This window comes from Diospyros lotus, chromosome 3 (genome assembly GCF_014633365.1).
Source record: "Diospyros lotus cultivar Yz01 chromosome 3, ASM1463336v1, whole genome shotgun sequence".
NCBI lineage: Eukaryota > Viridiplantae > Streptophyta > Magnoliopsida > Ericales > Ebenaceae > Diospyros > Diospyros lotus.
The window spans coordinates 18,058,297-18,080,675 of NC_068340.1; the positions used below are offsets into that span (position 1 = coordinate 18,058,297).

At 35.8% G+C, this 22,379-nt stretch overlaps 2 protein-coding genes across 3 annotated transcripts; both read left to right on the forward strand.

The window, feature by feature from the left end:
• The first annotated feature begins 8,070 nt into the window (after window positions 1-8,070).
• On the forward strand, window positions 8,071-15,566 carry LOC127796574 (BRCA1-associated RING domain protein 1). Its single transcript, XM_052328764.1, has 13 exons — window positions 8,071-8,296; window positions 8,408-8,461; window positions 8,561-8,631; window positions 9,004-9,099; window positions 9,190-9,629; window positions 11,106-11,435; window positions 11,614-11,714; window positions 12,508-12,694; window positions 12,798-12,907; window positions 13,665-13,764; window positions 14,281-14,446; window positions 14,660-14,778; window positions 14,945-15,566. Exons 1-13 carry the CDS (start codon window positions 8,217-8,219, stop codon window positions 15,308-15,310), a joined length of 2,220 nt encoding a protein of 739 aa, XP_052184724.1. The 5' UTR covers window positions 8,071-8,216; the 3' UTR covers window positions 15,311-15,566.
• Window positions 15,567-19,538: 3,972 nt separating this feature from the next.
• On the forward strand, window positions 19,539-21,846 carry LOC127796575 (protein JASON-like). 2 transcript variants are annotated; one of them, XM_052328765.1, is made up of 4 exons: window positions 19,539-19,752; window positions 20,122-20,219; window positions 20,314-21,433; window positions 21,510-21,846. In XM_052328765.1, the coding sequence occupies exons 1-4, from the start codon at window positions 19,690-19,692 to the stop codon at window positions 21,588-21,590; spliced, it is 1,362 nt and encodes a 453-aa protein (XP_052184725.1). In that variant the 5' UTR covers window positions 19,539-19,689; the 3' UTR covers window positions 21,591-21,846. The 2 variants fall into 2 exon arrangements, with proteins under 2 accessions (XP_052184725.1, XP_052184726.1); XM_052328766.1 differs by having other exon boundaries at window positions 20,131-20,219.
• Window positions 21,847-22,379: the final 533 nt, after the last annotated feature.

Consider the following 22,379-nt stretch of genomic DNA (forward strand, 5'->3'; position numbering starts at 1 on the left):
TTAGGATCATTGATTTTCAACTTCAAGCAAGAATTATAAAACCCGATCACTGAAAGATTAAATCAATTAAAGAACTACGGTGGATTCATAAACCCTAGTGCATTAGATTTCTACATTTAAAACCTAAAGAATTATTTTGTGTTTTCCATTTAGTGAGTTGGTTTTAGTTAATATAGAACTTCCATTGAGTATTATTTTGATTGTGTGTGACTTATTAAAGTTAATAGTGGTTAAAGTAGAGATTGAAAGCTAATCCTCGTGGGAATGATACTCTATTCATCATTATATTACTTGTTACGATTCCGTTCACTTGCGGGAAAAAATACGCGAACACTACTGATCTTGATTGCTTTACCCAGATAATCAGGACTTCCCTTGAACTAAAATTAACAATACTTGATGGTAATCCATAATGAGAACAAGTAAAAACTATTTTTGTTGTGGTTTATGAAACACGTACAGACTTGATTAAACAAATTATCTTTTCTCATTGTTTGGAGTCATATATTTCCTGTCAACTTTATGTTAAGGCAAACGAAAGTTGAGTACACATTTTGTGCCTTATCCATTACATATGAGTCCACGTAAAAATGTTTCTGTTTGGATTTATGAAGTGCTAATCCACTTGGTTCTACTAGTTAATTCTCAGCATTTGGGGATGCTATCCAATCATGTCTTGCTGATCTGCATTATCCAAAACTTAACTTTTTTTGGTTTGGAATGATTTATCTCTCATTATTTCAACCACAGATGTTTGGTCTTCTTGCCCTTCAAGCAGCGTCTTTGATCTAAGCCATGTGAGATTTGTTAGAGGTGTACACATACGCGCTGCCTTTTTGTTATTAGAAATAGCAAAAGATATCATTGCATGAATGTATGAGCTGACCACTATGTAATGCATTCATGAAAAGTTATCTTTTGTTATTGCCATGTTCGAGGAATATAGCCATAAATGAGCTACTAATTAACTGGAAACGTCAAAATTTATAGGATAATGCTAGACGAACGTAAGGTTGGACAAACAGGTGAACAACTTCAATTTATCACGATATTTTGAAACCAAAATATCGCGATATTTTATATCTAAATTTTTGAATGCCCGCCCACATTTTCTTTATCCTTCCTCCCCCCCTTTTCTCTCTCTCTCTCTCTCTCTCGCTTCATTCCTCTGCCTCCGTCGTCCACCTCCGCCTACTGCCTCCATCTGCTTCTGTCTACCTTCGTCGTCCGTTCGCCTCCACCTCCACCCATTTTCTCTCTCATCTCTCACTCTTTGCATCCCCCTGCTGCCTCCATCTGCTTCTGTCTACCTTCATCGTTCGTTCGCCTCCGCCTCCACCTCCGCCCATTTTCTCTCTCATCTCTCACTCTTTGCATCACTCTCGCTCAAGCTAATCTAATATTTTTACCCTGATTAAGTAAAATGCATTGACACACACAAATAACTGCAGGTTCTCACTCTCATGCAAGCTCTTGATAACAAAAAGTTCCGGTATGCTTCACTGGATTTTCTAATAAAGGCCCAACAAATTGAAGCAAGTTTTGCAAAATAAAAAAAAACAATAATTAGATTAGCTTTCTTCAAGCACACAGAAGCATACAGGGTTCAAATATTAATGGGATGCCAGATTATTTTTACCAGATGGTATATAACTCAAGTACCATTTAACGTATATAAGCATTCATGTATTGTATAATTGCAAATAGGCATATTGTTACTTGAACTAAATGACAAATAGTAATTGGAACTCCTTAATTTAAGTGCTGCAAAGAGAAGCATCCTATGTGTTGTCCTTCAATTGCAGTGAGAGAAACTTTTCAGAACAAAAATGGTTCCTTGTGGGCATGTCATATTCACTGTGATTCAAACAACTTTCTAGTTTTTCCACGACATGTGAATATTAGTTGCTATTGTCTTTCATACTCCACATCCTTCACATTACCTCCAGTTGGAAGGATTTCTCTTGCAAACCTTTATTGCTTAAATGTTCAAGAATATAAGTTCATAGAAGTTATAAAAACTGTTGTTGAATTAAAATTTGAATAACCTTTCACCACATACTACTGAGGCTTGCAAAGCCTAATTCCTGGCGATTAAGAAAAAAGCATTATCCCTTCATTCCTCTACATCATGGGAATAAAAAAAGCATTGCTTTCATCATCACCTTCATCTCTATGAGACACTTTCTGCCTCACAGAGAATGAGAGGTGAGAGAGAGAACAGGTGAGAGGTGAGAGCTTCAGTGAGAATGATGCAGAGACTGAGAGATGAGAGAGAGAATGGGTGAGAGGTGAGAGTTTTAGTGAGAGGGATGCAGAGAGTGAGAGGGAGAGTGAGAGTGGGCAGGCTGTCTCGATAAAAGAGAGAGTGGGTGAGTGAGAGTGATAGAAAGACTGTCTCAATTGAGGGTAAATTTGTCTTTTAAACAAAGGGTTAATATGGTAATTTTCGACGAGTTGTTCACCCGTTTGTCCAACTTTACGTTCGTCTAGCATTATCCAAATTTATATCCAAATTTATATGCTTTTTTTTGTCTAAGCTGATGTGCTAAAATTTGGGTTTAAGTTAGTTATCATGTACTGCTGCTTCAACTTTTTGACTGAGCTTTGTTTTATTGCAATAAGCATGGCATGCCAATGTAGATTCCAAGGATTGTGTTTTTACTTATGCTTCAGGTGCAAATAATGCAATAGATTCAGGCTTGTTTCCATGAAGAGCTAGTCTGCTTTCTCTCTCATTGTCATCTATTCTACTTGGAAGTTGTGTCATTGGATAACTAACTACTTGTTTCCGAGTTTTGGAATCTCAAGTAAGCTTGACACCAACAATCATCATCATTACCATTAGCTGAATCATTAGATTTTTTTTTTCTCTGACTTGTATTTCATATATGTTTTAATGATCAAGTAGTTAATTTGAACATTATGTTTATTCTAGACAATAACAATTAAGAAATTCGACAATGCTGTGCTTTCACTATAGAAGAAAGATAATTTTTTTGAAGTTGTTTCAAATATGTCATGATTGAAGATGTTATATTATTATTATTGTATATTTATAGACGATGTTAGTATTATTACTATTGAATATTTTAGCATGGATGATGTTATTTATTATGATGAATGTATATTTATGCATGATTTTTAATTTAGTTTTTATGTTTTGTAATATTGGTCCATATACATACTATGTCTATCAGGTTTGATTTTGAAATTTTGAAAGAAAATTAATTTTTTTATTTATGAATTAATTTACATTTGAGATGGATTTTATCCATTTCAAAAAATATACACACAAAATTCGTCTAAAAATCCATCTTAAAATCTATTTGAAAAAATTAATCTCAAAAAATCCGTCTCAAATTACAGATGAAAAAATCTATCTCAAAATCTGTACGAAATTTTTGTTTCAAAATTCATTTCAAATTTTAGATGAAAAAAATTCGTCTCAAATTTCGTGGTAAATTTTTTTCTGACAGCCAAAATCCATCTCAAATTAGTGATTGAAAAAATTCGTCTGAACTTATAGATAGAAAAACTCGTTTCAAAATTCGTCTCAAATTAGAGATGGAAAAAGTTCATCTTAAAACTCGTCTTAAATTGTGAAACAAGCATTTTTTAATGGCTCGAAATCCGTCTCAAATTGACTGTTTTCTTATAGTATGGATAGATTGGCGAGATCATTGTTGGTCCCTTGACACATACTGGCCACTCAAGAGGGGGGTGAATTGAGGATTAAAAAATTTATTAAACCGAATTCTTCTCTTTTAAAACTCTTGAGCTTTTCTTATACAAAGAAAATACTTGTTATAAATATATATGTTGTTTGGTGTAATAGCAATATAAATATGCAAACAATAATAACAACACAAAAATATATAGTGGTTTGGTATCTCTAACACCTACTCCACTCTCTCAAATTCAACCCGATACTTAGGTTCCACCATAACAACACCTAGGTTTTCTTACAAATTCACCTATAAAACTTTTACTATAGGTGTCAAAAGGGCCGGCCCGGCCCGGCCCGAGTCGGCCCACGGGCTTTTTAAACGGGCCGGGCCGGCCCTTTTATTAAAAGGGCCGGGCCGGGCCCGGGCCCTTTTATCATTGATAGGGCCCGGCCCGGCCCACGGCCCCCCTACAAAGGGGCCGGGCCGGGCTGGGCCGGGCCAGCCCGTGGGCTAGAGGGCCGGGCCGGGCCCTTAGCCCACAGGGCCTAACGGGCCGGGCCCGGTGGGCCCGGCCCTTTTTTTTTTTTCTTTTTTTTTAAATAATTTTTTTAAAAATAATACATATAATATATACATATATAAAAATTAATTTGTTTCTTTTTAAAATATTTTCTATCTTAATTCTTAAGTTTTAAATATTATTTCATTATTTTATATGTCTTATAATTTTTTTTGTGAATTGATATGAAAAGTAATGTACATATAAAAAGGAGAATGTTTATTTATAATTTAAATATATAAAAAATTTAACTTAAAAATTTTAAATAAATTAATTGATGGTTATTATTTATATATATTGTGAAATTAAATTTTTTAATATCCAATATCAATAATTACTAAATAATAACAAAATTAAAAAAAAAAATGAGTAAAGGCCTTATTGGCCCATAAGGGCCTCATGGGCCGGGCCCATAAGGGCCCAACGGGCCACGGGCCGGGCCCATAAGGGCCCAACGGGCCACGGGCCGGGCCCTTAGACGGGCCGGGCCGGGCCGTGGGCCCAATTTCTTTGGCCCAGCCCGGCCCGTATGAACAGTAACGGGCCGGGCCAAAGCCCGGCTCGTCACGGGCTGGGCCGGGTGGCCCGCGGGCCGCCCGGCCCTTTTGACACCTCTAACTTTTACACAACATCGATGTTTTTCCCTTAACTCACGCTGAAAACTAATATAACAAAATACCTAGATTACTTGGGCTCTAGAAGACCACTCATAATCTACAATTAATAACAATAAATCCTATGTTCAAATAACCTTGGACTAATATGGAAATTAACACAATGATATTACAAGACAAATATGAATAATACAAAAGTTACCAATAAGAAAAAAAACTTATTCTTCTTTGCCTTAGGCTCCAATGGATTGATCTTTGTAGTTTGAGCTTTAGATTGCTTTTTTTGAAAGCTTGGGTGTGCTTTAGAATGATGAATCTTGATAGTACATTAGTCTTCTCTTGAAATCTCTTGAAGATATTTATATTTGAGTTTCCAATGGATTTGTAACGGCTAGCAGTCTATTGTCCCTTACTAGGAGTAGAGTCTCAGTCCAAATTTTCAAAAAAATTAGATTTGTTTTTATGATAGAATCCATACCATGAATATATCATGAATATATTATAACATATTTACATTTTCTTAGTTTAAATAAATGTAAATAAAAAAGTACCTCCATTTGGATTCAATAAAAATATCTAAAAAATTTAAATCCATAACAATAAGAAAATAGAATTTTTGTTTTAGAACAAATTCAGGATTTAACGATTTTACCATCCCAAAATACATATTTTCTATTTTTTGAAAAATTTATTAAAAATTATTTTAACTACAATAAATATTAAGGATCAAAATACTGGGAGATAGTTTTACAAAATGAAAATATTTTCTTATATGTTCTCTTATAGTGAGAATTAGAAAAATAACATTTCTCGATTCATTTTGATACACAAAATACTTTAATACTTAAAATAAGTTTTCCACCATAAGACATATAAAAAATTTATTAAAAAATTTAAATATATTAAAAATAATTTTACTATAATTATATTTTGTTAAACATTAAAATACACAATAGTTGTCTCAACAATCATCCTTGAGGAGAGCTTAACACCCTCGTCCAAATCGAGAGAGTCAGACTCATATTTTCTCCAGTCTGGAGACACGATGGAGGGAGTAGCTTCCAAAAAGAACATATCTTGGAATGACTCTCCAGGGCATCGGGACTCCAGGAAGCTGCATCCAAGATAGAACCCAAACTTGGAGTAGCAGTTGACATAGGCGTCCTTACTCTGGAAACAGTCGTTGGAGAGACAGTACTCTCGGATAGCCTCCTTCACCGCATTCTCGACTTCACGTCGCTGGCTTGAGTTGTCTCCTAGCGAGCCTGTGCCACCTACCCCTCAACCGTTGCAAAGGACTCTTTCAAGCGGATAATCTCATCCCGAGCTCCCAAGAAGGAGGAGGCCATCTCTTTGTATGCTTTCGTCCGCCCTTTTGACTTTTCCTTCCACTTTTGAGCATCGAACCCGGCTACTTGACATCCGGTGGTGAGGTTCTGCGTTTGAGATTGTAAGGCTAAAGGCTTGGACTTGGTTCTGGAGGTCTGATTGGTCCGACTCTAGGTGGTTGATCTTCATGTTTAGGACCTGTTCTTCCTCTTTCCACTTCCAATAATCCATCCAGAAGGTAACCATTCAGGTGTTGCATTTGTTTTCGTTGCCAGCTGTTAACATCATGTATAACCACACATATAAAAAATGGCCCATAGAAAGAGCAAGCAACAAATAATGCTCAAATCTTGGGCTTACTCGCATGGATCTGTTTTTTGAACACCTCTCTTCACGGTTATTCTTTTGTTCATGTGCCTTGCAGCTAACATTGCCAATTCCAACATAGCGGATCAGATCATTCTTGGAATAAAACTTCTGTCCAGTTTTACTGTTGAAGTAGTGCTACAAACCAGATCACAGTATAAGGGCAATATCAGATCAGATCTATGAACATTTTTACTTGTAGTCAGAACTAAACAACAAGTATAGCTTTCAGTACAGTAATATTTCTCTTTTGTTAGTGTTGAAACACTGTTCCCAAAATTACTATCACATTTTTGTATGACTGGTAAACCTGACTAAACTATAGTTCCCACATTGAATTCAAGAATATTAAGGAAGATGAAAGAAGTTTGGGGATTATCAATCGTACAATGTGAGGTACTGGTCTATATATTCTTTGCATTAAGAAAGAATATGATGCAGCAGACATAATAAACCTACTTGTATCTTCATCCATTGTGCGATCTCAGCCTCCATGCGTGCTAGATGCACTTGGTTCATGGCATTTTTGACCATCGCACCCTGTCAAGGGATGAATAGTCATTAGTCAGACAAACAGTGTGCACTCAAGAAACATAAAAAATAGTTAGCTTAAGGTGAAGTATGAGCAAGGAACTTATAATGGAAAGATGGCATTCAAAATCGTCCATGTCCACGGGAGAGTTCCGAAAGTACTGGGCTTCGTCAGGGGGAAGGATGGTGGAATAGGGAAGACGTGCTTCGATCCCCGGCATGTTCATCATATCCGTATCCAGAACCCCAAGACGTACCTCGAAATCCTCCCCACGTAGCCAGCGACCTCCTAGATTGATTGCACCTTGGTATGGACCCCTCTTGCTTGTTTACACAGTGCTTGCTTCATGTGATGTTGGAAGTGACCATGCCATCACAGAGAGTATCATCACAAACAGTATAAAAAGTAATGGAGTTCCATTCAATAGTCAATGGTGACAATGATATGCCAAAACCATAGACTTGCCTGATTACTGTACTGTAAAAATAGACCCCCCCCCAAAAAAAAATAAAAATCTAAAATTGCTATGTTCAAATCAAAGCATCTGTAGCATCAAACCATATTCCCACCACTAGATGAGTAGCACTGACCATCATGTAATCATCCACCCATCCTCTTCCTCCAATTCCATGAATTAAAAGAATTTGAATATAGTCATCGAGAACACAAATATTAAAAATTATGTAAAAATAATTATTTAAGAGAATTTAAATTTAATTCAAGACACAATATAGAGAGGGGGGGTTGAAATGTGAATTCAATCCCCTCATTCAATGGAGGTCCCCAAGTAAAGCAATCAGCCAATCACTACTTTTACTCCTACTTAACCTGACCAGAATAATAAATAATTCCAAATAATAAATAAAATAATAATAATAGGCGATTTGACCATTTTGACCCTGCAAAATGGCGAGCGAAAGAGGCGGGAGTACCAGGCGGCGTTTGGGGGCAGAGCGCGCGCGCGAAAGAGTTGAAATGTGGCGCCTATTTGCTTTGCTTAGCTTAGCTTATACATCAACAAAGGTACTACCATTCTCGGTTTTCTTTTGTGTCTGAGAGCACCGATCTCAATCTCTTCAGGTCAGGAATTCTCCATACTCCTCCTGTATTATTAATATTCCACTCAAAAAAGCGCCCAAGCCCTCATGTCGGAGCCTTCCAAGCTTCTCAATCCATGGGTCCTCCATCATCAGAAACTCGGTCTCGAGCTCAAGTGCCCTCTCTGGTATCCATCTTCTCTTCCATCTATGCCTTTGTTTGCTTACTTACTACTTTGCCATATATGTTGATTTGAGTCTAGGTTACATAGTTTTGCATGTTTGGGTCTTTCCTTCAGCTTGAACCTGCTTAATCGCCCGATGCTGCTTCCCTGCAATCACATCTTCTGCGAGTATGTCTCTTCTTATTCCTTCTGTTTTTTTTTTTTTATTAATTTAATCCGTTCTATCTTCCACATCTGACTTTGCGTCTGTTTGGGATATACCTTCAGTTTATGCGTGCCAAGATCAACCCAGTTTGGATCCGACTGCCCCGTCTGTAAACAACAGTTCGTTACTCGAGGTATGAATGCACTTCCCTACCACATTATTTCTCCGGGTTCGTTGTTTGTTTCTAGGGTTTTGTTTATTTTCATTTGGTTCATGGGAGAGGAGAGAATTCGTAATAATTAGGAGGAAAAAGAGCGAAGAAAAGTAGTAGGATAACTTCCAAATAACAAAAATGGTTCAATTTATTCTGAACGGTGAACCTATCAGGTTCTATGAGACATTTTAGTGCCATATTTGTTTGAGGTAGTTGAGATGATGATCCCTTATTTTGATGCTTTAACTAAGCTTGTAAAGAACCAATAATATCTTGTGACTTGTGGGAAAGGAATACAGGAAACCTGGTTGATTGATGTAAAATGCAGTAATAGAATACATGGTGTTGCAGATGTACGGCCAGCTCCTTATATGGATAGTCTGGTAACCATTTATAGAAGTTTGGATGCCACTTTCAGTGCTACTCTCTTTCAGCCTCTCACACCTGGTATGGCAAATTGTAAACTTTTGGTGGAAATTTTTGCCTTTATTTCGTAAAATTTTGCATTACAAGTGCAAATTTTTTTAACTGCTTCAGATTGTGGAAGAGTGTCTCAGCAATCCCCTGTACAAGGTGACAATGAATTAAAGGAGTCAGATGAAACACCTCAGGAGGGAAACTCTGGCAATGGGCTATGCAAATTTTTACTAGGAACAAGTAAACGAGTTCGGGCTTCACTTGACCATCCTGTTACAGAAGGAAATACACTGACTGGAAAATCTGACAAATGCACTCTGCAATTTTCTAGGAAGTCAGAAAAGCTTAAGATGTGTGATGTGGATGGAATGGTTTTCCATGGTAAAAATGAAACGACTACCCTAGAAAATCCTGGTTCAACAAGGGCTGCAGAATACAAAGACCCTGGTCTAGATGTGATAGAATTTAGTCAAATGTTACATCCATCACCAGTAAGCGCTCCTTCTCTTGGTGACAAACACATGGATGATGAAAGAAGTGATCAAGGCAGTGGCAATGAAGTAAGACATTACTATTGCTGATGAATCACTCAATATTGCATAAGCCTATTTTCTTTTTGGAGCTCCGTTCTGCAATTCATCCATATTTTTGTCAATTATCCCTCTTTTTGCAGGTTACAATTGTTGCACAACCATGTTTTTTCTTTATAAGGGAGTGGAACTCAGTCATAAAATTAGAAATTTTTGTTGGTTTGGTTACTGAGAAGCATGGGTATATTTGTTTATCATAGTTTTTCCTCTTTAAATTATGGTCTTCATGCTGCTTTTGAACATTTGTATTTCATGTCTAAAAATGTGTAATGACAGTTTTTAAAACACCATTTAAGTTCACAGAGCAATATGGTGCAAGTTTGGGGAGGAAAAAGTTGTCTGTGGTATTTTGAATGGGTGACTCTAGATGCATAAGATAGTGAAATGAGAAGAGATATGTTGCTAATTTTTGGTCTTGACAAATTCAGACTTGAATAGGATAGTAAGGAAAAGAGATCTTTCTGTTGCTAAGTTTTTGGGTTAGTGTCTTAGTTTTGAAAAATAATAATAGCAGCATATTATTATCTTTTTATTTGCTCAATTTTTTTTTTTTTTTTTTTTGTGGGGGGAGTGGGGAGGGGGTTGCTATTGCCTATGATTAACTCCCTCAACATTTCTACAGTTCAAGTTGTTCCTCTTAGTCGAACAAAGGAGGGTTGTGTTAGGTAGTCAATAGCTAGTGCAAAAATCGTTAGATCAAATGTCATGAATTCTTGACAAATGAGTTGTTTTGTTGAGGGATGCTAATTGGAGATCAATTTTTTGATAATTATTGTAACCAAAATATTAGGACAATCCCAAATATTTTGGAGGGCCAGGCCGATGGAAAATCTAAGTTTTATTTATCATGACAGGTAGAGGTTGAGTTATAAAGAAGTTGAAAATTCCAAAGAAGTACAGATATCCATCTTGTACTGAGTAAATAGCAAGCACCCTTTGTATCTATATATTCCTTAACCTGCTTAGATCTAGGAACACCGGATTGCTTTCACTGGGATGCATTTTTAAATTGTCTTGGGAACCATGTGAGACTGACCAAGTGTTGCCTGTTTCATCAAACTATAGCCAAATTATGGAGAGACAGATGCATGACTCTGTTGTTACAAAATTTTATAGAACTAGGTTTTATGGTTTGCATTTTTTCTATATTATGATTGAGTGCTGTTCCAAATGGATTTTATGGTTTTAAAAGTTTCAATGTTTTAGTCGGTTTATTTTATAGAATGGCATGATCCCCTAGGCTTTTGGAATAACCGGCTGTCAGCTTCATGTCATTTCTGCTGCTGCACAGTGTAGTTCATCTAATTGAGCCTCTGGATTTGCAGTACCATGGGTGTAAGCTTTGTTGAAAGCTAGTTAATCTACCATTTTGTTGGCATCAAATGGATATTTATTTGTAAGTAACTAGTCATTTTGAATTAAAATGCTGACAGATTATTTTTACAGTGTGCTGAAAGGCATCCAGGCAAGTGCTTAGTTGAGATGAACTCTGATAATCCTGGTGCTGGAATGAAGGAGAGAACTTTGGCTGAAGCTGGAGAATATCATGCCAAGGATGTCAAAAGACAAAAGAAACTGAACTGTGGATTGATTGATATGGACGTGACAAACAACAGCTGCAGTCAACCAAAATTTCTTAATTTTGGACGTGCAGCAACTTCAGAATTGATGTCAAAAGCTGAGGAATTCTCTAGGGAAAATGCATTTATGGTTTCAGATGCATGTGAGGCAAGTAGAAGTATTTGTGCCTTCTGCCAATCCTCTAGTGTTACAGATGTGAGTTCCCGTTTCTGGTTGCTTCTTAATCTGTCTTGTTAGAATTGGTACTACCATGAGCTTCATTTTTGTCATCATAAAGGTGAAAAAGTAATTTCCTTTGAATTGTTTTGTTCTTTTCTGCCTGCAAAATATTTCTGGCGGTAATCTCTTTTCTGTCTGTTTTTGGCGTTTGCAGAGAACTGGGCCTATGTTGCATTATGTCAATGGAAGGGAGGTTGTGGGAGATGGGGCAACAAACTCCAATGCAATACATGCTCACAAGATATGCATTGAATGGTTTGCTATCTTTGGGACCTTCTCTATTCTTTTGTCGAAATATTGTTTAAATTTGATGATATTTTAAGGCATATATATGGTCTGGAAAGGAAAAAATGAAGGCAATTCCTTTTATTCCTTTGTTAATGGGTTGGTCAATAAATTTAATTGTTTTATGTTTACATTATTAGGAGCGATGCAGCGCAATGAACTAACTAAAATATATGGAAGATGATGTTTAGGAAAAAAAGAAAATGCTGTTCAGCCTTTCCTTTTCAGGACCATGTTTTGCCTTAAAATTTATGGTTCTTGAGTTAACATTAATTATAATTCTTCTAATATTATAATTCTTCTAATCCTTACCTAGCAAGCTAGAATAGCTGAGAGATGCAAAGACTTGTTGCACTCTTGACAGCACGAGATGCAAATTATGTGTCACTGCTGCATAATTTGCAGGCTTAGGCATGCCTCTTTCTAGCCTTCCTTTATCTGAATGCCTTTCAGTTTGTGCTTGCTTAGATGAGATGTGATGCTAAAATGTGCTTAAATGCTTTTGAAAGTTATGGCGAAGCTTGTAATTTGCAGAGATGGGACAACTTTTGGAGTTGAAAAGTGCTGGGACATTTTTCCCTAATTATTTTCAGGAGATGTGATTATCATGATGATATTAAATCATAGTTGTGATTTTGCAACCTTATAATGATTTGTGGTCTTCATTGAGCTGATTGTAAGAGGATAGTTGTACAGTACATGTTGATGTATTTTTTTTCCCACCTCTCACTGAGGGGACCTTACAATAAGAATTGCAATGCAGGACACCTCAAGCTTATTTTGTTGGTGAAACTGTTAAAAATTTGAAAACAGAAGTTGCGAGAGCTGCAAAACTAAAATGCACCAGCTGTGGGCTAAGAGGAGCTGCTCTTGGCTGCTTTGTGAAATCATGCCGCAAAAGTTATCACGTCCCATGTGCTGTTGAAGTTCTTGGTTGCAGATGGAACTTCGTGAGTAATCTTTGATTTTTTGTCTGACTAAAAGACAACTCAATCACATCTTGTGTGGGAACCCTGCTTTATCTATGGATATTTTTGCTCTCTCTCCATGCAGGATGACTTTCTAATGCTCTGCCCAAGTCATTCTTCTGTCAAGTTTCCAAGTGAGAAGTCCAAATTTGGGAAGTGCACCATTGAAAAGCAGCATTTTGTGCCAACTAAAATGTATGGAGATCATTGGCTATTACTTTATCTTCATAATGTTTTATCAAACAATCAGAGTACATTTGTTTTCATATTTCTACTTAATAGCTAAGTGTGGAATAAACATATTGTTGATTTTGCTGAAAACTTTGTTTGGTTTGACAAATTCTTTGGGAGCTTCTTTGTTTGTCTATTGAATGTTGAACAGTTGAAGTGATAGAATTTTAGAAATGGATAAAATTCAGTCCCACATTATTGTGTATTTTCAGTGGCTCTTTTTGTCTGTGCACAAGTCTGTCCTGTGGCCTCTTCTTAAATCAACTTCAATATTCATGATGTTCTTACATATATATATAGCATAATACTTGGGGAAGACAACATAAATAGTGAACTTCTGTTTAAACTTTTTATCCCTATTCTGTAGCAGCATTGCGCTTTCCTATCTCTAGTTTTCAAGTTTTTGATTTAATTTTTTTCCCAATTTCTAAAGGTTCTAGAAAAAATATCCAAATTTACTCTAATTTTCTTCACCAAGTAGATTTTGATGAGGAAGGACAACATAAATAGTATTTTGAAGTTCAAATTTGTTTTTGAACTCAAAAAAGTTGATACTGAACATTTTAAGAACTAGTACTAAGCACTAGTGATAGTTGCTCTTTCCCATCTAATTTATCTATTTATTTTTTTATGTTCCGCAAGTTGGGCTAGTAAGTGTATGCTTTTCATTGCATCCACTGCAAATTTATGCCTTTGATATCCATTTTTTTTTTTATCCCAGTGAATCCAGAATGCCTAAGCAGTCCAACTTGTGGAGAGCCTCTCCTGATGGAGCAAAAGAATGGGTTTTTTGTGGCTCTGCCCTGTGTGCTGAAGAAAAGGTTGGTTAGGGTGGTTCTCTGTTGTGTATTTATAAGGAGTGCCTGCACAAGGTGTACTTTTTAATGGTTTTTTTCTTTTATAAAGTATTTCTCTAGAGCAACCTATTTCCTTTAGTCATGGCATGCAAGTTGTTGATCGCTAACATGTCATGGTTTGTGCTACATAGTATAATTCTCACTTGTTATATTCATACAACATGCTATGTTTTCCATATATATATATAATTCTCACTTGCATATATATATATATATATGCATATCTGTGCTTTTAGATCTTTCACATTTTCTCCCTTGTAACATTTTAGTTTTTGGTCACCAAGTGCTATGGTAGGTGTGTAGGGAAAGAAGTGTTGCAAATTCTTCTGCTTAGCTGAATTTATTTACCTTAGTATCTGATTGTGCTATTGTTTTTTTTCCACATTTAGGCGTTCTACAGGAGAATTATCTGTTAAGAACATAAGCTCTTGTTTCAATTCCAAAGTAACCGAAGAGTTCTTTCTAATTTCTCACATGCAGCATCTTTTGATCAAATTTGCAAGCATTTGCGGTGCAACTGTAACCAAGTTTTGGAGGCCAAATGTTACCCATGTCATTGCTGCCACAGATGAGAAGGGTGCATGCAGCAGGACACTTAAAGTTCTCAAGGCAATTTTGCATGGAACATGGATCCTTAAGACTGAATGTGAGTTTTCCCTCCTCTTGCATAGCCCTGTTAAATTTTAACTTTCTTGTTATTATCTGTTTATTATTTTGATGAGGAGTGGATGACAAATATAAATGCTTTTGTCTCACCTATAACTGCATTTTTATAGGTGTTTTACTATTGTGCTAAGTGGTTGGTTCAGCAGTTAATCAATGGGTTAAACTCATAATAGCTTGGGTTGTGAGCTTGCAGGGATAAAAGCATGCATGGAAGCTATGCATCCTGTGGATGAAGAGCCTTATGAAGTTAGTCTAGACAATCATGGCTGTTGTGACGGCCCCAAAGCTGGCAGACTCAGGGCCCTGGAAAATGTAAGTTCCGACTCCCTCTGGACTGTTAACTTGGTTGCAACCCAAACTAGGGTAATTTTGCCATGGATAGGTGTTGTGCTTCTTTTTGTAGCAATAATGATAAGATTGCGCTTTTGCGATGGGAGGGCAACTGGGCGGTGCATAACTTGATTGAGCTCTGCTGCAGGTTCCAAAGCTGTTTGATGGCTTAAATTTCTACTTCATGGGGGACTTCATACCAGCTTACAGGGAAGATCTACTGGATTTGGTGATTACTGCAGGAGGTGGTGTTGTTGAGAGCAAGCAACAGTTGGCTTCACTTGCTCATGCAGCAACATTTGTGGTCTATAACAACGATCCCATGCAAGTAGTGCAAGGGTGCATATTTGAAGAGGATGGTTCTTCTTCCTCTTCTTCTTCATCTGCATTGCAGAGACTGGAAGCAGCAGCAAAAGAGTTGAGTGATGAACTTGGGTCTCAGCCTCAGGTCATTGCCCACACATGGCTTCTGGAATCAATTGCTGCTTCCAAGTTGCAGCCTTTTGGTAAATAAATGCTAACAGTAACAAACAGATTTGCCTGTGCCCCTGGGATGTCTTAGTTTTCAGATGCAAGATGGTCATGTAAACTTGATAGGATTCCCACAAATTTCACTTGAAAGAGAGTTTTAGTTTTACTCTGTTTTTTTTATCGTCAAAATCTATAATTATTATCCTTTGGTTGTATTTTAGATAGAAATTTATTGCATGGATATGAATAATAATAATTTATGAATTGGAGTGTAAATGAATTATTACAGTTTTGAACAAGTTTAATTTGAGTTTTTTTTAATAAACTAGTTGAGTTGGAATAAAAATTTGTTTAGTTTATTTATGTTTAGAATAAACTTGTCTATGTTCATGAATCAGTTTGTTTATAATTTATTTATTCATCTGATAAGAGTGTGTGTATAGATAAATATATAATAGATATTTTATGGTTTATTTTTTTTTTCTTGTTTTGAAGTCTGATTTTGAAGTCTTATGTTCATGAATGCTTGTATTTTTGTTTATGAACAAATTTATTTCTTATTTATGAACAATTTGTTTAATTTTTTTATTCATAAATGAATTTGATATTTTTTTTGTTCTTGAATAAATTCAAATTTGACTGAATTTTTTGTTCTTGAATAAATTAAGTTCGAATGCTTTCAAAAGTAAATGGGCCGAACTTAAATAAAGTTATGCTCAACTTAGTTAGGCTAATTCATACTATTATTTATAAATTATGTACACAAATTTTATATCAGGTTTGTCTTAAATTCTAATTATAGAGGTGGATTATGTAGGTTTGAAAAGAAAAAATTGATTACAAATTGTTTAGAATAGCTTATGGTAATAGTTTTCTCAAATGTTTTAATTATTAACATTTAAAAGATAATATCTTATTTGGAATCTCTTAACTTTGAGTTTTTTTTTTCCTTTCCTTATAATAATATATGTATATGCAAAGTGCAATAAGTAAACGGTTAAGAATTATATATAATAGTTAATTTAAATTAATTTTAAGTTTAAAGGTAAAATAGTATAAAATACAACCACCCCTAAAATAGAATAAAATACAGCCCCCAAAAGATTAGATAAAATTGAAATGGTCATCCTGTGCTTGTGCCGGTTACAAACAAATTAGAAGAAGTTTGTAGAGTGTGTTGCAAGTGGTAAATCTTTTAAATTTTTTTAAGAATGGCGATGTTACTTTTTATTGGAGGTAAAAATATCTTATTAGATAGGGACTGATTGCGTGTTTGTTTGGGAGTGTATAGATTTGTAATTGCATCCGATATAGACTTGTGACCGCATTCGATTTACTCAGAAATTGAACAAGGAGGAAAGACCGGTTTTCTTCATGATTAGACAAATAAAGTCTAGACATTTGGGTTATCAAAAAAAAAATAATAATACAAAAAACTAAATTAAAGATACATGATTAATCTCTAGCCGGCATCAACCATTCTTATGTTGCCTAATGTGAGCCCTTCTCCCACCATTTTCACCCACTCTCCCCCCCCCCCCTTTCCCCAGTAGAGGCCACCCACTCCCCAATTATCCCCATATATTTAATTTTATATATTTTTTAAATATTATTATAAATTATTATTTAAATAAATTTTTAATTCTAATTTGTAAAGTTAAAGTTACAATTACTTTAATAATTATAATTGTCACGATCCAGAGTTCATCAGCCATGACGGATACTACCCTCTCAGAAGTCGAAGACTCCAATAAGAGATACTAAGCTTACAATACACACATCCCTTTAACACATGAACATTCATTTCATTTACAAAAATACTACCATATCATGTATACAGAACTTAAGGTGTCATCGACCCAATAAAAGCATATACTTACAAAAATATTCATAAGTTATTAATTCACAACAAGAAGAACTTAAACCTTCTCATGCACAATCTCGTGAGATGATGTGTATATGCTATATCGGAGCGTGGCTAAGGTATACAGTCAAAATGTATGCCAACCTATAAAATCTGAAATATTAAGGGTTAAGCATGACATTAACTTACTGAGGAGTAACAGGCATTATAATGGGGGGAAATATAGAATTAATGCAACGAATATAAATCATCATGCCATGACATTTCAAGTAACATATAATATTGAATGGTAAATGATGAATAAATATGTACATTGGGAGTAAACCATTTAGAACCAAAATTCACACATCATTTCTTTGGTGCAGACTATCTCTATGCCACCAAGATACATTTTAGCGGACTATTTTACACCAGATATAAACATAGATGGCAGACTATTTCACGCCTATCCAGAGTGGACTATCTCACACCCTAACACATACGTGGTGTACCAACAGCTAACTCTTACTGTGGTTAGCGATATAGGGTTCTAACTATTACTCCGTTTATCACACATTTCATACCAACATTCAGCATTATCAATGCCACATGTAGTATATCACATACAGGTATCACTATCCACAATCCATATTAACAAAAATGCAATCAATCATAGATGTCAATATGTGCAAAACAAATAATATGGATTCTAATTTTCCCGTATGCACTTCACAAACGAAGTCATGAATAATATATATAGAATACTAAAATAATGAAAGGTATGAATGCAACAAATACCACCATAATACAAATTACCTACTCACAATATAATGTAAGATGCAGGATTCCCTCAAACGTCTCTCGACTGGGGCATGTCAAAGTCACATAACAAAATCATCAAATTACATAAGAATTAAATAAAAATAAATATGAAGTCAACCAACTTTTGGACCAACCCATTGGCTGCCACAACGGGCCCAAAAATACAAAAAAAATAAAATAGTTTAATTAGCCACACTATTGCCACCACCGGTGGCCATCGCCGGCCCAAGATTCTGACGATCGGAACCCATCATTTAAACCGCCTAGCCAAAGGGGTTAATATATATAAAAATAGGCTAAATCTAATGACTGGATTTGTGTAGATTTGACTTTAAGTTTCTGGCCAGATTTTTAAAGTAAACTGTCAATCGCCATCAGCCACCTCGGTCGATGGTTTTCGACGATCCGAGACAGCCATTCAATACCCTTAACCCCAGTGACTAACATACCAACAAACCAACAAGACCCAACGGTTAGATTTTTCTATATCTAAGTTCAAAGTTTCGGCCAACTCAACCCACGCGTGAATACGTACATATATCACGATTTAATGCTAAACATAAGGCTGATGAAGCTAAAGAACTTACCTTTTTGTAGATCGGGGTTGATTTCACAGTGATAATGTGGTTAGATTCAAGATCCAACGACTGTATTTTGTAAAATCAATTGAAAAAGAAAATGAGAGAGAGAGAGAACGCGTTGCAATGAGAAGAAGAGGAGGGAAATGAGCTAGGGAGCCCTAGGGCCTTTTATATGGCCATTTGGGCTGGGTTTTTTGAGTCTTGGGCCTTCTCAACATAAGGCCCAGAAGTTGGGCTTACAATAATTATAATCATAATTAATAATTTATTTATTTTTTAATCGTAATAAAATTTATACATATTGTATGTCTTTTTTAATTGTATTTGTTAAATAAGAGTGTAATTGAATAAATTAAATTACTTAAATTGAACAGATTTTTTTTTTAAAATCGAATTAACTCGATTGAATAGATGCTAAAATAAAACTGATTAAAGAATCAAAAAAATTAAAAATATCGAATCGTTTGTTGTTCGATATTGATATAGTCCAGCCAATTACAGAGTTAAAATCTCATTCCAATTAGACTGTCTATTTTGCCTATCTTCCCAATTAAATCACATCAAATTTCTCTGAGTAATTTGATCGATTTGGTTACACTCTTATTTGACAGCACAGTTTAAAAAGATATAAAATATGTATAAATTTTATTATAATTAAAAAAGTAAATAAATTATTTATTATGATTATAATTACAATTATTAAAGTAATTGTAAGTTTAACTGAATAAATTAGAATTAATAATTTATAATAATATTTAAAAAAATATAATTTGGGAGGAGGGAAAGAGCCACATTGGGCGGCGACGTAAGAATGATGGACGCGAGCAGGAGATGAATCCTGATTAAAGATATACGAGATTATTAATTTATTATGATGGTTGTTTCGTTTGTAGTACATTTGTAATTATTAATTATCATAAAAAGAAAAATTTTGAAGTAAAGAGGTTTCCAGGTGGGCCCCAATATTCGTAACGGTTACAAAAGCCCTACACGGCACTACAGCCTGCAGCATCCCATCCCAAGTTTTTTCTTTTTTGATCCTTCTCTTTCCCCCCCCCCCTTACTACTTTCTCTCTCCCAAGTCGCAATCCAATCCAAACGCCAGATGAACATCTCTTAACTCCCACACGCATTCTTCATCCTCCGCCTCCACTGCAGTTTTTGCTTCAACTAGAAATGGGGTGTTTTCTTGCGTGTTTTGGGTCTTCGAAACATCGTGAACGCCGGAATCGGAAGAAGGTCCTTCCTTTTAAGCTCCATCACTTGCTAAGTTTCCCATTTTTATTTGCATCCATGTAATTGGTATGAATGACCAGAGAGAGAGAGAGAGAGAGAAAGAACAACTGGAAGCGTAAAGAAAATCTTGAACCCTTGTGGGTTTCTGTTTCTGTTTTGTTGTCTTTTCGCTTGGAGTTGTGCTTTTTAGGTCCCAAAATTTCGAAATTAAGAGGTCAATTTGGTTCCCTCTAATTTTCTTTTTTCACGAATTGTTTTCTCAGCATCGCAACAGAGCTTTCAACTGCTTTACGATATGTTGCATTCAACTTCGTTGTTGTTGTTGTTCTTTTTTATTATTATTATTATTATTATTATAAATTATTATTTTAGTTTTGGCAGATACATGGAAGCTGTAAACCTCTTAAATCTACTGTCTCCGGGAAGCAAGGCACCTCTGAAAAATCCGCGGACCTGATTTCAGATGTTCCGTAAGGAATTAAATTTCTTGTTTCTCTCGAGTTCTTGATTTTTGTTTAATCTTTATGAAAATAAAAGGAAATTGCCTGGTTACCCTTTTGATAGTGGAGATAAGCTTGAAGAGCAATTGAGCTTTAGTACCAGAAAGAAAGTCACTTTTGATACAAATGTGAGGGCGTATGAGCCTGTTTCAGTCAGAGAAAGTGCTGACCTTTTACCGGAAAGCGATAAGGATATCAACAAGGAAAAGGAGGAATGTTCAGGAGAATCAGACTTTTCTCCTTCTCTATCTGGAGGTGATTCTACCAGTTCAAGCATTGGATCTTCTGCCCTGAGTCATCGGTATAAGAACTGGGCAGGCAATGATGATGAAGCAGAGGAATTTGATTACGAGGATAATGATTTGGGTGACGGAGATGGTGATGATGCAGAAGAAGAAGAGAGCCCCGATTATGGTGAGGATGATGATGATGATGATGGCAGAATTGTAGGTAAAGAAGAAGTCTGGTCTGAGTCGATTCCAGCCATGCCAGTGGAGTCGAGCACTGAAATTTCTCCAGCAAGAGAGTTTACCGAGGAGGTGAAAGGCCATCTGACAATGAGTAGTTTAGCTGAGCGAGAAGTGGGAACGATTGGGTCAAAGAGTAATGCTCGAGATAGGAGTGTTTATGTTCATCCTGTGCTTAACCCGGTTGAGAACCTCACTCAGTGGAAGGCTGTGAAATCAAAAGGGGAACCGCCTTTGAAGCATCAGAAGGGGAATTTCACAGTGGAACAAGAAGCACCCCGTTTATCATTTAGCTCTGAGCAAACTTTGAAGCAAGCACCATTCAGTTTCAAGTCCAAATTGGATCCATTTAAGAACCAAAACCCAGAAATGGCTGTTGATGCCAGTCTTTCAAATTGGTTGGCCTCTTCTGAAACCACTCCCACCAAGCAGGCTATCCCCCTTGGACTTGAAACCATTACATCTGAGAGAAGCACGTCCCAGGGATCAAATTCAGTCATGACCTTAGAAGATAGACCAATTTTAGGTGCATTGACAATGGAGGAGCTCAAACAGTTTTCAGCATCATCCTCGCCAAGAAGGTCGCCTAGTAGGAGCCCTGATGAGATGCCGATAATAGGTATTGTTGGGACATACTGGAGTCACAGAGAGCCCAAGGATTCTCATTCACTCACTTCATATAGAGGCATCCCAAACACAACCAGCAAATATCGAGAGGTATTTATTAAGTAAAATTTCCTTGTCATGTCCGCTATAGGATGATGTGTATAAATAAGGTGGTAACTGTTTGCAGGATAAGAGAGTTAATTGGCACTCTACCCCATTTGAGACGAGGCTGGAGAGAGCTTTAAACAGAAATGCTGCTGAAGCATAATCTACATATATTCCCTGTGTTTTTTGTGCATGGACTTGAAGTGGTATTGCAGGTTATTACTCCTTTTTTGGTTGTTTTTATTTTTTATTTTTTTTGGTGGGAGGTTGATCTATTTCCAACAGAATTCATTTGTTCCTATTTGTTATTCTGTTTTTGAATTGATATGTGGTTCTGTACAAAATTTTGTTTGTTGTAATGTCTTGTTTGATTCAGTGATCAATAAATTGAATCTTCCTATGAGCTATGACCCTTTCTATGTGGATATGCTAATTATGTGTTGATATAAAACACTATAGTCGGTTAACCACACACTAACAGTATTCATTTTCTAGTTCCAATAAGATTCATTTGTTCTTATCTGTTATATACTGTTTTTATATTGATATATGATTGTTCCAAAATTTTGTTTATTGTAATGCCTTCTTTGATTTGGCCGTCAGTGAATTGAATCTTTTGAAAACCCTGTCTATGCGAACATGCAAATTATGACTATCCGGTGTTCAATTTCCTACTATTTGATCATTACTACTTCTCTTCCTATACGTAAAAAGTTTAGTGCAAACAGACTCGAATGGCTTTTGAAGATCGATATATTTTTTCTTAACGTATTAACTATTGTTTCTAATTGGGATATCTTGGTAAGTTTGAAAAAAGATAGGAATTATATGTTATATAGACATATTTGTAGCAAACCATGAAAAAAATAAAAAAAATGGTCAAACAGTTGGGTTAGATAATATCTCGATAAAAGTATAGAAATGCATAGGGGAAGAAGGTATTTTGTAGTTA

Excerpts from the sequence above, each read along its gene's own strand:
- LOC127796575 (XM_052328765.1), top strand. The coding sequence starts at position 19,690 with ATGGGGTGTTTTCTTGCGTGTTTTGGGTCTTCGAAACATCGTGAACGC. Across the intron at positions 20,220-20,313 it reads GACCTGATTTCAGATGTTCC|TGGAGATAAGCTTGAAGAGC; the intron begins GTAAGGAATTAA and ends CCCTTTTGATAG. Across the intron at positions 21,434-21,509 it reads CAACCAGCAAATATCGAGAG|GATAAGAGAGTTAATTGGCA; the intron begins GTATTTATTAAG and ends AACTGTTTGCAG.
- LOC127796574 (XM_052328764.1), top strand. The coding sequence starts at position 8,217 with ATGTCGGAGCCTTCCAAGCTTCTCAATCCATGGGTCCTCCATCATCAG. Across the intron at positions 9,100-9,189 it reads CTTTCAGCCTCTCACACCTG|ATTGTGGAAGAGTGTCTCAG; the intron begins GTATGGCAAATT and ends TAACTGCTTCAG. Across the intron at positions 9,630-11,105 it reads ATCAAGGCAGTGGCAATGAA|TGTGCTGAAAGGCATCCAGG; the intron begins GTAAGACATTAC and ends TTATTTTTACAG.